General features: G+C 42.3%; 1 protein-coding gene across 1 annotated transcript in view; it reads right to left on the bottom strand.

Annotated features, from left to right (window-relative positions):
* ENTPD5 (ectonucleoside triphosphate diphosphohydrolase 5 (inactive)) overlaps positions 1–15,904 on the bottom strand; it is a 32,209-nt gene that overhangs the window by 2,298 nt on the left and 14,007 nt on the right. The window contains exons 7-14 of the mRNA XM_070755119.1: positions 9,979–10,014; positions 9,736–9,824; positions 6,582–6,661; positions 6,104–6,165; positions 4,628–4,726; positions 3,566–3,706; positions 2,892–2,948; positions 672–787 (exon numbers count right to left, since the gene is read on the bottom strand). Coding sequence (XP_070611220.1) covers positions 672–787; positions 2,892–2,948; positions 3,566–3,706; positions 4,628–4,726; positions 6,104–6,165; positions 6,582–6,661; positions 9,736–9,824; positions 9,979–10,014 — 680 coding nt within the window. The remainder of the gene's footprint in view (positions 1–671; positions 788–2,891; positions 2,949–3,565; positions 3,707–4,627; positions 4,727–6,103; positions 6,166–6,581; positions 6,662–9,735; positions 9,825–9,978; positions 10,015–15,904) is intronic.

Here is a 15,904-nt window from a genome sequence, read left to right as displayed (position 1 = left end):
GGATGGGTTTATGTAAAATATAATTTCCACTGTGTCCTCTCTTTGTCTCGCTGTTGCAATGTAGTTAGTTCTCAACTTATAACCATTTGTTCAGCAACCATTCAAAGTTACAACAACTCTGAAAAAAGTGACTGATGCACTATTCTGAAAAAAGTGACTGATCCTTGCACTACTGCAGTATCCCCACAATCGTGGTCCAAATTTGGAGCCTCGGTAATTGGCATGTATGGTGGTTGCAGCATCCTGGGGTCACCCGATTACCAGCCAATGTCTGACAAGGAAAGTCAATGAAGAAAAGTGGATTCACTTAATGACTGCATGATTCACTTAATAGTTTCAGTGATCTGCTTAATAATTATGGGAAAGTTTTAAAAATTGAGTATGACTCAGCAACAGTTTTACTTTGCTATGACTTTCAAATACATTTGAATGGAATTATCAAGGTGACTGATGACTGATCACTATTATGATCTTTATAAAATAAAGCTGTCTTGACTTTTAAGGATAAAGTTTATATTCTAACAGAGTGAAAGTGATACAAAAACCATAATATCTGTTTATTTTGACCAATAGTCCAACAAACATATTGCAATCAATGTTACTAAAATAAATAAATTCCCCATAACTTCATGGGATGAAATGCTAGGTTGGATCGTTCAATTTTTACTTGCCTGTAAAACTGTGCTGCCTTCAAATCCAAAGCCTTCTTTTAATAAAGCTGTAATGTAACTGAGATCCATACATAAAAAGGGGCTGGCAGTGCTATAGTGATCCAGATTATCACAAACTAAATGGAAACAATGAGAATATTCAATATAATTAGAATAGCTGCTGAAAAATACATACATAACCATTAGTACAGTGGCACGCGGAGCCATATTGAAAGGCACACAAGGCGTTGCCCTATGTCAGCTCCACCATGCAGGCCTTAGGGCAGTGATGGCAAACCTTTTTTTCCCTTGGGTGCCGAAAGAACATAGTTGTGCACTATCGCACATGCGTGAGTGCCCACACCCATAATTCAATGTTTCTCCCACCCCTCAGAGGCCCACTGGAGGCCGGAAATGGCCTGTTTCCCAACTTCTGGTAGGCCCAGTAGGCTCACGTTTCACCTTCCCCAGGCCCCAAAGGCTTCCATGGAGGCGGGGAAGGGTAAAAACGCTCTCTCCCATCTGCCTGGAAGCCAAAAACACTCTCCCAGAACCTCTGTGCAAGCCAAAATCAGCTGGCCGGTACACACATTGGAGCTGAGCTAGGCAACATCTCACGTGCCATCAGATTTGGCTCCACGTGCCACCCGTGCCATAGGTTTGCCATCACTGCCTTAAGGAAAGTCGTTTCACTCTCTGGAGGCTTCGGGTAAGCTTTCCTGAAGCACTGGAGTGTGGAAAACCGCACAACGGGCAAACCAGAAGTCAGTTTTTCCAAGCCTCCACTTTGCTCGCTGCACCGTTTTTTCACTGTCCCAGGCTTCAGTGAGGCCTGTGTGTGGGTGTGGGTGTGTTTGTGTGCATGTGCAGGGTGCAGTGTGTGAGATGCACGTGTGTGTGGAGGGAATGGGTGTAGGCACGTGCACACGCGCTAGCGTGCATAGACATATTCTTGGCATGTGAACCAAAAAAGGTTCACCATCCCTGCATTAGTATTGCAGAAACTCAATACTAGTTTACTGCTAATCATGGCTAAAGAATCTGGAATGAGCTGTGGTTTGGCTGCTTGTGTGAGACCACATTTGGAGTTCTGTGTACAGTTCTGGACACTGCACCTCAAGAAGGGTATAATGGAACTGGAAAAGGTGCAAAAAATGGCAACAAAAATGATAAAGGAAAAGGAGCACCTCCCTTATGATACCAGGTTACAACTCCTTGGTCACATCAGCCTTGAAAGACAGTGTTTAAGGGGTGACTTGATCGAAGTGTATAAAATCTTGCATGGGGTAGAAAAGGTGGATAGAGAAAAATTATTTTCTCTATCACACAATATTAGGACAAGGGGGCACTCCCTAAAGCTCATAGGTAAGAAAGTGAGAACAAATCAAGGGAAATATTTCTTCACCCAGAGGGTCGTTGGTTTATGGAATTCACTTCCAGAAGAGGTTGTGCAAGCTGTCAGCCTTGATAAGCTTCAAGGCAGGATTAGACAGATTCATGGATGCCAAGTGTATCGGTGGTTATTGAAACGGATGTCCAAGTGCTGCCTCTATGTTGGTTGAGGCAGGCAGGATTCTCTTGAGTACCACTTGTTGGGGGTCAGGGGAAAGGGAGGGTCTTGCCTTCTCTTTCTGCTCAAGATCCCCATGGACAATTGGTGGGCCACTGTGTGACACAGAATCCTGCACTCGATGGGCTTTGGCCTGATTCAGCATGGCTCTTCTTATGTTCTTGTATTTTTCCTATATCTTCTAACCATGTGGAGGAATAGATTTAAAATGCTTGGCTGGGGTATCTCAGGAAGGATTCAAATGTACCAATGAATGTGGCTAGTTATGTAAACATAGGCTATTTCCTTAGTCTTACTTGATGACATATTACTGTCTATTTAAACTATATACAGTAGATCATTTACTCCTCACTTAATGTAAGTTTGTAAACATGTTATATACAATGCATACCAAGATGAAATGTGCCCTCCTAATATGATACCTATCAATTGATTTTTTTCCAAGGATTTCTTTTATTCAGTGAGACCATTAACCTGTCTTATCTCTTACAAATAATTATATTGATGTTTCAAGTTTAAGCATACTAAACATGACAGTTAAGTGATTAAAAATCTGTAAATGTAAAATAGCCAAATTAAAAAACCAAAATAAAATTAAAACAAAAAATAGAGCTATTTCAAATTGGTAGTAAACTAACTAGAAGGAATCTAGATAAAGTCACTCATTTTACCTTGTTTGGCTTTTCTTTCAAAGTCTCTCACATATAAAACACCACCTTTCTCATAATCTGAAATGACAAACAGTCAAAATTATCATCGGACTGAGAAAAAGATATTGTAAAAATCATAGCTGCGACACTACTCACCTTCCGGAAAATTGTAAAGAACTGGCTTTCCTGGCAGGCCTGGGGCCATTGATCGAATGAGGTACCCTTTAGATCCAGCCATCAGTGATATTGAGAGATATGTATGATTTTATTTGGGGTTTTAAAATTAGTATTAAATTGTTCTTTTTAACTGCTGTTTTTTGTTGGTCTGGTCTTTTGACACCTATGAGATTAGCGAATGTAATGGCTGTTTCTAAAGGGTTCTTATTTTTCAAAACATACCTTTTGTTGTCCTTTAGGAAAATTTAAATGATTTATCTATTTTATACTGGTTAATTAGTTAATTGCTTCTAGCTGGTATTTGATCTGCCATTGCCTTACTTATTTATAAGATTCATGTGTTAGTTATTATTTGCATGATTTTAGTATTTATTAATAACATTCATATGACCATCTAACTCACAGTAACACTGGAGTAATCCCCACTGAGGTTTATTTTAAGATTAAGCTAAAAAAAATAAATTGCTTCTGTAGGTTATAGAGTTAACTTCCAAACTTTTCAAACGTTTCCCACTCACCTATAAGATCAGTGTCCACCGCCCGATCATAATAATAGGAAAAGGCATAAAAAGAACTTTTCTGAATCTCATCTGGTTGATGCAGTTTTCCTTGTACAACTTTCAGTACTTCAGAATAACACGGTTCAAAGCCAGTTTCACCTATCAGAATGAAGACATTAATATAAACATCACATGAATCAAAAACTCCACTTCTTTCCTTACAGTCTTTGTATAGCCTCATTCCTATTTTTGTTTTCTTATATTAATGTACCCACAATTTACTTCCATTAAAAAAAATTCCTAGAAACATAGACATTTGACGACAGAAAAAGACCTCGTGGTCCATCTAGTCTGCCCTTATACTATTTTAACTTAGGATGGATATATGTTTATCCCAAGCATGTTTAAATTCAGTTACTGTGGATTTATCTACCACGTCTGCTCAAAGTTTGTTCCAAGGATCTACTACTCTTTCAGTAAAATAATATTTTCTCATGTTGCTTTTGATCTTTCCCCCAACTAACTTCAGATTGTGTCCCCTTGTTCTTGTGTTCACTTTCCTATTAAAAACACTTCCCTCCTGGACCTTATTTAACCCTTTGACATATTTAAATGTTTCGATCATGTTCCCCCTTTTCCTTCTGTCCTCCAGACTATACAGATTGAGTTCATGAAGTCTTTCCTGATACGTTTTATGCTTAAGACCTTCCACCATTTTTGTAGCCCATCTTTGGACCCGTTCAATTTTGTCAATATCTTTTTGTAGGTTAGGTCTCCAGAACTGAACACAGTATTCCAAATGTGGTCTCACTAGCACTCTATATAGCGGGATCATAATCTCCCTCTTCCTGCTTATTATACCTCTAGCTATGCAACCAAGCATTCTACTTGCTTTCCCTACTGCCTGACTGCACTGTTCACCCATTTTGAGACTGTCAGAAATCACTACCCCTAAATCCTTTTCTTCTGAAGTTTTTGCTAACACAGAACTGCCAATACAATACTCAGATTGAGGATTCCTTTTTCCCAATCTGAGTATTGTATTGTAGTATTGTAGAAAGCATTATCTTTTTAAATTACCTTCTGTGTTGCCACCATACTGGTATTTTACTCCACCAAAATGCCATTCTGCTTCCAGCTGTTTTGGCAGGCAAGAACTTCTGAAAGTCTGTCCAAGTGCTTCAAGAGAGAATATGGAAGAGGATAATGTATTTATAAACATAAACATACACACATGCTCACATTCATTCAATTTGATTTTAATTGCAAAAATATGAACCTGGGGGGAAAAGTGAAAGTGAAGAACTTTACTCATTTTCCTACAGAAAATGCTTTTATTTACTAGACTGGTGGTTTTTGGACTGTTAGAGGGGGTTAGTTTGGGTGCAATATCTTTCTTTCCCATTTAAGCTTCTCGCCAGCAACAGCCAATAAAGTAAAAACCCTGACACAGCTATGGGAGGAGACACGTGTTTTAGAGCTCTGCATCCACCAGCAAACTGAATACAGCAGCTAAAAGAGGAGTTTTTCTTTCCATCTGAAGGAGAGGATGGTCCAAAACAGAAGGCAAGAAATATAGAGGCCGAGTAAAACAAAGTACAATGTAAAAAAGGTACATAAGTTCTAATGCTGTCCATTAACAGAAAAAGAAATCTCAGCAAGAATAAGGCAGAACAAATTTAAGAAAGAAATATTGATACACACTAACAATGATGTGGAATATAACATATAGATATTTTTAAAAGAGTAAATAGGTAATAGTAATATAGTACATTAAATAATAATTTTTATAGTAATTGTAATGGTCATAGTAATACAGAAATAGCAGTAGACCAGAATCTAGAAAGCACATATAATTTTGAGGGGGTTTTTAAATTTACAGAATAAAACATCCAACACTTACAGAAAGGTTTAAAGAAATCACTTGTCCGGGGTTCATTGCTTTTGTATCTCTCTTGAATCTGGGTCAATCTAAATGGACATGGTATAGAAAAAAATCCAGAACATTCTGCCAAGACACTTGCAGGAAAATGTAGGCTGCAGTGCCGAAATGAATGCAGAGAATATAGTTTAACATTTTGGCAACCAACTTTTAAAACATGTTTTAAAATTTGAAATGTACATTAGGTATAGGATACATATTAATGGGCTCACTGAATAAAAGATGGACCAGGAGAGTTTTTTGTTGTTTGCATCTGCATTTTGGAGGCAAAATGTTCATTTTTTTCCCATTAAAAAATAAAAGAGCAAGTCCATTAAGCACTGAAAACCTCTGAGTTGGTGTCAAATGCTAGTAGTATGAATTGTAGATAAGGGAACAGTTAGCTACAACTCTGGAGTTGTGGGAGTTCCGTGCAGAATCTATTCCAAACCACCTCTACTTTCCTCCTCGTACAAAAGTATTATATTGGGGATATGTAGTTTCAATATTCTTAGCAATTCATTTCCAGTAAAAATAGAGCAAGCATCAACCAGCAGCCAAAAGTATATGAATTGCTGGGCTGCCACAAGATACTCTTAATATGCACACAGAATAATTATTTTGTCTGAATGTACCTTCTAAATTCAAAGCTCCTAATGTTGCCAACCGAGCAGCTTTCAGCCCAAGTCCCAAGTAGCTATAAGGGAGAATGAGGAACACTGAATTAATAACCAAGGCAATGTATCAACATTTTACAAATTTGGTTATAAATTATTTTATGCCAAATAACTTTCTTCTTGCTTTTCTTTTTTCTTTTCTTTTATGTACACTGAGAGCATGTCTACCAAGATGAATTTCTTGTTTATCCAATCACACTTGGCCAATAAAATTCTATTCTACTCTATCCTCAGTGCAAAAATAAAAGCATATGGCTCTTTTAAACAAAGCACAAATTATTATGTATAATTTGCAAAAGAAGATAATTTACCTAAAATCAAATTATTCTGATAATAAAGATTTGGACTTAGTTGTATAAGTGATTTAGGAGAATTATTAAACACACAAAGCAATCATGCCTTACAATTAGTCATTTGTGTTTATTTTCTCACTTACCTGTGTGTGTATAGCTTATAAGTGCTGTTGAACATTTGAAAAGAGGTAAGAAAGTCCACTGGTGTTTCTGTTAAAGTTTCCTAAAAATTATGAGGATGAGAAGTATTCATTCAGAAATTGTTATTTCACACCATTTTTTAATATGTACTGCCCAAGCATTACTAGATGAACGATCTTACATCATCAATAAAATTGATTTCAATAAATTATTTAGTATTGCAAAAATTGTGCTTTTACATAGTTTGTATAATTCCCTCACATCAACTACTACACAACAAATACAGATTGCGCATTTGTAGATTCTGAATTTCATATGCTTATCAGAAAGTATCTACCAAGGAATGCTTTAAGTAATACCAGTATATTATTTTATCCATTTTTCTATCATAAGTAATAAGCCAAGTTTTAATCTGTGTCTTTTTTAAATTTCTAGGCAAAAATATTTTTATTGATCTACAAATTTCCAAATTGAAGTTGTGTAAAACATAACTTTCTTTCTTTATTTGTTTTCTTTCTTATCTCCCTGACTTCCTATTATTCCAATTTATATAGTAACACACTCTCTCTCAGTCTCTCTCTCTCTCAGTCTCTCTCGTGTATGTTTGGCTGTTTATACTTGTGTTTAAATGTCTACACGTATGAGTGGGTGTCTCTGGGCTTACAAGCAATTAAAATCATATAAAACAACATTTGAATTCAAAAAATGTTGATCATGGTGGTGTTTGTATTATTTTTACTAATACAAAACATATTCAAACCACCATAAAAATTATCAAATTCACAGCTGAGATAATCACATCTACCAATAACATTCAATACAATGACAGCATCACTTCTATCACTCCCAGTTGCCATGCCTCCTGACAGAACCAAGTTTTCTGGATTTTTAAAAAAGCCAGCAGGGTTGGGGCCAATCTGATCTTTCCTCCTTGGTCCTGCCAGATGATATTTGTGGCTGATGGGACCTGCAAGATCCCTTCTATCAAATCTGATGTGACTGTTATATATGATTGGGGAGAGGCTAACTCTCAATCAACAAAGAATCCGCCTTTCCACCATAGCAACTATAAAATGATGGAAGGTCTTAAGCATCAAACTTATCAGGAAAGACTTAATGAACTCAATCTGTATAGTCTGGAGGACAGAAGGGAAAGGGGGGACATGATTGAAACATTTAAATGTTAAAGGGTTAAATAAGGTTCACGAGGGAAGTGTTTTTAATATGAAAGTGAACACAAGAACAAGGAGGTACAATCTGAAGGTTGGGGGAAAGATCAGAAGCAACGTGAGAAAATATTATTTTACTGAAAGAGTGGTAGATGCTTGGAACAAACTTTCAGCAGACCTGATTGGTAAAATCCACAGTAACTGAATTTAAACATTCCTGGGATAAACATATATCCATCCTAAGATAAAATACAGGAAATAGTATAAGGGCAGACTAGATGGACCATGAGGTCTTTTTCTGCCGTCAATCTTCTATATTTCTATGACCTTGTGTGGAATCATATAATTCTCTGGAACTACTGTCGAAAAGGCTGTTCCAGATGGGGACAGAGAGTCTGGCAATACTCGTGTGTAGATCATATTCATATAAGCTATGCTGTTTTGTAGACAGTCACTAGTTAATAGCTGATGTTTTCAGCAAATTCCTTGCAGTCTCCTGCAAGGTCTGCAGAAGTTTTGTAGAGCCAGCAGATTTTTTTCCTTCTCTTAAAGTTCTAACTAGATTTCATTTCTAAACACTGTTTTTTAAAGTTGAAAATGCTAGCTGACAGCATTCAGAGGTGGGTTTTTTTTTTACAACTTTGCATTGGAACAGTGAATTATTTTCATTTCAAATTCTAAGACAGTGCTTAAAGGGCCCCATCATTGTTGACAATAGATAGAACCTTACACTCACAACCAGAGAGGTAAGAAAGGTAAAAGCATTTGTTCACTGCCAAATCTGGCTAATTCCCAATTGCCTTTTGGGGCCTCTAACAACTTTCCAGTTTTTAAAAAAAATATCTTACTGCTCTACTCAAATGTATCCTTATTCCTACAATAAAACAGCTACTGTTTTCTTATTTGGAATTTGTATATAAATTCACACAAAAGAGTAAATAAGCATTTAAACATGCAGAAAGGCTAGTTATGTAGAGGTTGGGCATTCATTTAAGGATTCATGGAAACAGGCAAACTGAATAACAGTAACTATATGACACAAAACAACCATGTTATTTCAAGGTAGTCTTCGAGTTATGACCGTAATGAAGCCTGCACATTAGGGCCATGAGTTGTAAGAATCATAAAACTCAATTTTGTGCTTATTGCAGTGGTTAAGTAAACATGGTCGTAAAACAAATACAATGGTCATTAAGTGAACCAATGGTTAGCTCTGCAGTTTTGCCAAAACTAGAACTACCTACCATTTTCCCACAAAATCAAAATAAAATGCAGTTATATGACTGCAGGACGCAAACAACTATAAACCCTCCTCGCCTTTCCTAAGCTCCTTAAAACCCACCTCTGCCGTCGGGCATGGGGGAACTGAGATACTCTTTCCCCCTAGGCCTTTACAATTTATGCATGGTATGTTTGTTTGTATGTATGATTAGTTTTACAATAAGGGTTTTTTACTTGTGTTAGTATTGGATTTACATGTTGTTTTTTATTATTGTTGTTAGCCGCCCCGAGTCTACGAAGAGGGGCGGCATACAAATCCAATAAATAAATGAATGAATGAATGAATGAATGAATAAACGTGGCCCTGTTGCCACCCCCACCCCCCAAATACCCATGTGAAGACAGTCTCCCCCCTCCCCCCGACTGTTGAAACATCATATTTGAGTGGTAAATTCCCCTTTTCAGGGAGGTTGTATCTTTGAACAATCACAAAAAGACTGGTTGTAAATTGAGAAGAACTACGTGTATTTTGGTATTGTGTTAATCCAACCATTGTTTACATACCATGTTTAAGTTCATGAGCCAACCAATGTAGTTTCCTGTCTACGAATTTTGAATATGATCCAAAAGTGTATTTGGGTTAAGCATTGCACTAGAAAGGTATTTGTTTAGTTAAGGAAGATATCAAGGCTGAATTTGTCAAGAGACATAAAAGATTATCCAAACTATGGAGCTTGCAATAGATCTGGCTATTTTATCTCCTCACCTCCAGCTGTGGCAGGAACGTTATCTGAGTTGAAGCTCCTCCCAGGTCTAGAGTTCCAACTGTTTGCTGCTCTTGGCCATACAATTGCCCTGCAGATAACATTGCAGAAATTCAAATTGTACCCATATACAGCAAAACAACCATGACAACAAACCTGTTCTGGGAAGGCTTTTGTTGATTCTATCCATTAGAATCTTATCTATCTATCTACCTATTAAAACAGAAATACGTCATAGTAAATACCTGTCAAAAAATTCACAGTAATCCAGGCTAAAATACCTGCAAGAGAAAGCAAAAGTCACTGAACAATCCATCCATCTATAGACTACAAATACAAACTACAAAGGATTATTCCACACTGGATTTCTTCTGATCAGTAATTATTAGTACTTTTCCAAGCAGAATATAATTTCATTGGTGACTTGGCTTCTCTACTTTTTCACCAGTTGGTGATTGGGATGAGATGTTCTCTTAACTTTCATTACCGTTTCCCCATCTAAAATTTACTGTCTCTTTTCTTAGTTCCAGTTCTTGTACTTTCCCATCAGGTGTCTTAACAAACTGTAAACCCTGCAGATTTATTGCATAAACCAACTTCAAATGACATTTTTAGCTAATTGCCTCATTAGATCAGTTTACTCAGCTAAATAAATGTTTGGATTAAGGACATTTCATCTGAACTAACAGACGAATATGTGATACTGAATTAAAAAGAAAACCCAATTCATACTGTAGTTCTCCAAGTAATTCCCCATATAATTTGATTAAGCCAAATTGTTTAGCTAGGTTCAAGTGGTTCAGGTTTCTTTTGGAGAAAGTTTTGATCTGACTGTCTTGAAAGAACTAGTGGTGTGCTCCTTCCCAGCCCTACAGCCCCCAAATCTTAATATGTTCATATTAGACAACTTCTGTCCAGTTTCCAATATGTATTTTTGAGAAAGATGGTAGAAAAGGAGATGCATGAGTATGGAATGGAAACTGCATTGCTTGCTCAAATGGATGATCTACAGACTTTCTATTAGACCTTTAAAGGCATTTGATACAATTGATAATGACGATGGAGGTAGATGACACTATTTTACAGTTTCTAAATGAGAGGTTCCAATCCATGTGTTTGTGTGTGTGTGTGTACACTTATTTATTCGTTTGCGTATTTATTATGCCTCCCATCTCACTGATACATGATTCTGGGCTGCCTACAATATGATAAGTAGTTTTTAAAACAGCAATACAAAACAATTACGATTAGGAGAATTAAATGGACTTGTTTGGTGCCATAGTTCCCTCTAAGCTGAGCAGTGAGCAATCGCTCACTTAAAAATCATCATCAACTCAGAGTTTTCCAAACCTGCCCAGAAGCCGAGAGGGAAAGAGTGAGAGGGAAGGAGAGAGAGAGGAAGAGAGAGAAACAGATAGAAAAAAGAGAGGAAGGAAAAGAGAAAGAAAAAGAATGGGAGTAAGGAAGAAAGAAAATCAAAATCTAGTTTGAAACTAGCTCAACTATTTAAGTGGCATTTTGATATTGAGAGAGTTGCCCTATTATGAGCTCACTGTTATAGACACACAGTACAGTATTTTATTTTGAAATTCTCTGAGGCAAAACAGGGTGGGTTTTTTATTTGTTTGTTTGTTTGTTTATTATTTCTGTGCCGCCCAGTCCCGAAGGGAGTGTCGCTCAGACACCTATACTTTTCCGCCCACCCCCCCAAAAAATTAGAGGGAACACTGCTTGGTGCATGGACTTTATATGCCATTGTCTTACACAACACTGAAACTGGAATTGTTTTGAATGTAGCAGCCTGCCTATTGGTATTTTAGAGCTGTTGTAATCAAACAATATTGGCTAGTAGTACCGGTAGGTTCTCAAGTAAAATTGAATGTGCTGGTTTTAAGTGCCTGATTATCCTGTTTGTTCAATTCAGGGTGTTTTGGGTTCCCACATTTCAAGAGTTCTGGATGGCAAAGAAACAGATCTTATTGGTCATGGACTACTCCTTTGTAGTGGTGCCCCTCTCCCCAAGTTGCCCTCTCTATCAAATGCTCTACTGATGTTCTTCAAGAACACAGTGAAAACTGTTTTTAAAAATCCTTCAGATTGGATTGACTAAGCACGCTGCCTGTATGTGTATAGCACTAATAGTTGATTTTTAAAAATACAGTGGTACCTTAAGATACGAACTTAATTGGTGCCGGGGGGAGGTTCGTAAGACGAAAGGTTCGTAAGACGAAACATTGTTTCCCATAGGAAACAATGTAAAGTCAATTAATCCGTGCAACCAAAAACCCCCCGCAAAAAAACGGCTTTCCGCGACTGCTGGGAAGCGGCGCGGCTCTTTTAAAAGGTGACAGCCGGCCTGGGGGGCTTGCCAGCACAGGGTTCGGGGGTGCTGGGAAGCCCCCCAGGCCGGCTGTCATCTTTTAAAAGAGCCGCGCCGCTTCCCAGCTGTCTCCTGAAGGCGGAAGTTCGGCTTTGGTGTTTGGCGTTCGGAGACAGCTGGGAACCCAGCGGTCTCCCGAACGCCGAAACCGGAAGGGGCAAGGTGGGGGGGGGGAGAACGGGAGGCTCAGCATTCCGTCAGTCGCAGCGCTGGCTGTCAACTTTTCTTTTTAGCAATGGGGAGGCAACTCAGCTCCTGCCCAGTTTTAAAAAGAAAAGTTGACAGCCAGCGCTGCGGCTGACGGAATGCTGAGCTTCCGTTCTCTCTCCGCCCCCTCGCCCCTTCGCCCCCCTGTGTTCCTAGGAGAAGTGCTGGTGAGGAGCAGAAGGTCTGTCTTGCCTCAATCCCCAGCACTTCTCCTAGGAACACAGGGAGGCGAAGGGGCGAGGGGGGGGGGGAGAGAGAACGGGAGGCTCAGGAAGGGAGCTCGGGAAGGAGCCCACGGTCAGTCGGCTGCGGGCGGGAGGAAGGCGATTGTTCCGCTGCCGCCAGCATGGCCTGGCTGGCAGCGGAAGATGTAACGGAGCCCACGGGGGATTCGCCTTCCTCCCACCCACAGCCGACTGATCGTGGGCTCCTTCGCAACTTCGGAGAGCTTCCAGGGCATGAAAGCTCACGAAAACCAGGAAGCTCTCCGAGGTTGCGAAGGAGCCCACGATCAGTCAACTGCGGGCGGGAGGAAAGCGAATGCCACGGGGCTGGGCTCGGGAAGGGGCAGCGAAGTCGGTGCCGAGGCACCCTAAGCCCACCGGTGACCGCCAAAGGGTTGGCGAAGGGAGGGTGCTGCGGCGACCCGACCAAGCCTATGGACGCGCCTCCCGCCGCTCTGCCCAATCGCAAAGCCAAAGGAGGCACGGGAGGCGGTGAATGTCATGTCCTCTGGCCAGTCACGGGAGGCAAGGCGGGGAATGTTGGGGGAGTGAAGGAAATTTAAACAGATTACGAAAAGCTCGGTGGTGGATGGCATTCCTTCCAGGAAAATGCCCAGCCCAGCCCCCGTGGAGGCGTTTTTCTAAAAGGAGTGCAATCACCACCACCGAGCTTTTCGTAATCTGTTTAAATTTCCTTCACTCCCCCAACATTCCCCGCCTTGCCTCCCGTGACTGGCCAGAGGACATGACATTCACCGCCTCCCGTGCCTCCTTTGGCTTTGCGATTGGGCAGAGCGGCGGGAGGCGCGTCCAATCGCAAAGCCAAAGGAGGCACGGGAGGCGATGAATGTCATGTCCTCTGGCCAGTCAAGCGAGGCAAGGCGGGGAATGTTGGGGGGGGGAGTGAAGGAAATTTAAACAGATTACGAAAAGCTCGGTGGTGGATGGCATTCCTTCCAGGAAAATGCCCAGCCCAGCCCCCGTGGAGGCGTTTTTCTAAAAGGAGTGCAATCACCACCACCGAGCTTTTCGTAATCTGTTTAAATTTCCTTCACTCCCCCAACATTCCCCGCCTTGCCTCCCGTGACTGGCCAGAGGACATGACATTCACCGCCTCCCGTGCCTCCTTTGGCTTTGCGATTGGGCAGCGCGGCGGGAGGCGCGTCCAATCGCAAAGCCAAAGGAGGCACGGGAGGCGGTGAATGTCATGTCCTCTGGCCAGTCACGGGAGGCAAGGCGGGGAATGTTGGGGGAGTGAAGGAAATTTAAACAGATTACGAAAAGCTCGGTGGTGGATGGCATTCCTTCCAGGAAAATGCCCAGCCCAGCCCCCGTGGAGGCGTTTTTCTAAAAGGAGTGCAATCACCACCACCGAGCTTTTCGTAATCTGTTTAAATTTCCTTCACTCCCCCAACATTCCCCGCCTTGCCTCCCGTGACTGGCCAGAGGACATGACATTCACCGCCTCCCGTGCCTCCTTTGGCTTTGCGATTGGGCAGAGCGGCGGGAGGCGCGTCCAATCGCAAAGCCAAAGGAGGCACGGGAGGCGGTGAATGTCATGTCCTCTGGCCAGTCACGGGAGGCAAGGCGGGGAATGTTGGGGGAGTGAAGGAAATTTAAACAGATTACGAAAAGCTCGGTGGTGGATGGCATTCCTTCCAGGAAAATGCCCAGCCCAGCCCCCGTGGAGGCGTTTTTCTAAAAGGAGTGCAATCACCACCACCGAGCTTTTCGTAATCTGTTTAAATTTCCTTCACTCCCCCAACATTCCCCGCCTTGCCTCCCGTGACTGGCCAGAGGACATGACATTCACCGCCTCCCGTGCCTCCTTTGGCTTTGCGATTGGGCAGAGCGGCGGGAGGCGCGTCCAATCGCAAAGCCAAAGGAGGCACGGGAGGCGATGAATGTCATGTCCTCTGGCCAGTCAAGCGAGGCAAGGCGGGGAATGTTGGGGGGGGGGGGGAGTGAAGGAAATTTAAACAGATTACGAAAAGCTCGGTGGTGGATGGCATTCTTTCCAGGAAAACGCCTGGGGGGGGGGGGCCGCTGGGCTGGGCATTTTCCTTGGCGATCTTCCCTTGGCTTCCCTGGCCGCCTAGCGCTGCGATCTTCCGATGTTCCCTTGGCTTCCCTGGCCGCTTCCCTGGCGGCCAGGGAAGCCAGGGAAGATCAGAAGATCGCCAAGGGAAGATTGGAAGATCGCAGCGCCAGGCGGCCAGGGAAGCCAAGGCGGCCAGGGAAGCCAAGCCGGGAGCAGCGGCAACGCTGCTCCGGTTGCCTGGTCCTCTCCTGCCTCCCACGCTGTTGTTCCCCGCTGCGTCAGGCGCCGCCAGCCCCGAGTCAGACGCACCCTCGCTGCCGCGCCCAGCCGCTGCCCGCCCCGTCCTAGCCAGAGCCTGAGCCGGCCCGCTCGGTTGCGCCTCCTCGCCCGCGGCCCGCCCACCCGCCCAGGATGCAGACCTGCTGCCTCTCCCGTGCCCGCCGCCGGCCTGATCCTGCGCCTCCTGCTTTCCCCCCCAGCCAAAAATACAAAGGCGGTCTGCCGCCGCCCGCGGAGCAATGGGAAACTGAAGCTGCTGGCGGTTTCAGACTCCCTTTGCTCCACGCTGCTCCGCCCTGCCTGTCATGCGATGGCAGACCGTCTTTGTGTTTTTCGCTGAGGGGGGGAGCAAGAGGACCTTCCTGACTCCCTCCCCCAGCGTCGGACCTCCTGCCCTCCCTCCCAGCCAAAAACCCAAAGCGGCCTCCTGAACGTTTTCGTCTTACGTACCTGCCGCTGCCGCCGAGAAGCCCCGCAGCCCGGCTGTCACATTTTAAAACAACCGGGTGGTTTCCCAGCAGCCTCTCCAAGCCGAACGCCAAACCCGAACTTCCGGGTTTGGCTCCGGGAGGCAACTGGGAAGCCCCCTGGCTGTTTTAAAAGGTGACAGCCGGGCTGCGGGGCTTCCCAGCAGCCTCCCGAACCGCCAAACCCGGAAGTTCAGGTTTGCCGTTCGTAACACGAAAAAAGTTCGTAAGAAGAGGCAAAATTTTTCTGAACCCCGGGTTCGTATCTCGGGTTGTTCGTAAGACGAGGGGTTCGTATCTTGAGGTACCACTGTAGTTTTTTAAATTTTAGTTTTTGATAGTAGTGTTCCACTTAACATTTAACTGTTATTAATAGTTAAATTCTACTTGTTTAATATTTTATTTGCATGCTTCTTTTGCAGTTAACTAAATTCATTGTGCAATAAGGAGGTATATAAATAGCAAAATAAAATAAATGCTTATTCATTATGACATTGCTATCTACATCTGTCCTTTGCTATTATGTGTTCCATCTGTAAACTCCATAAGGACATTAGAATTTGTTGAATCTGT

This window comes from Erythrolamprus reginae, chromosome 1 (genome assembly GCF_031021105.1).
Source record: "Erythrolamprus reginae isolate rEryReg1 chromosome 1, rEryReg1.hap1, whole genome shotgun sequence".
In the NCBI taxonomy this organism is placed as follows: Eukaryota; Metazoa; Chordata; class Lepidosauria; order Squamata; family Dipsadidae; genus Erythrolamprus; species Erythrolamprus reginae.
The sequence above is the reverse complement of the archived record's forward strand: the minus strand, read 5'-3'. Positions and strand labels throughout refer to the sequence as shown.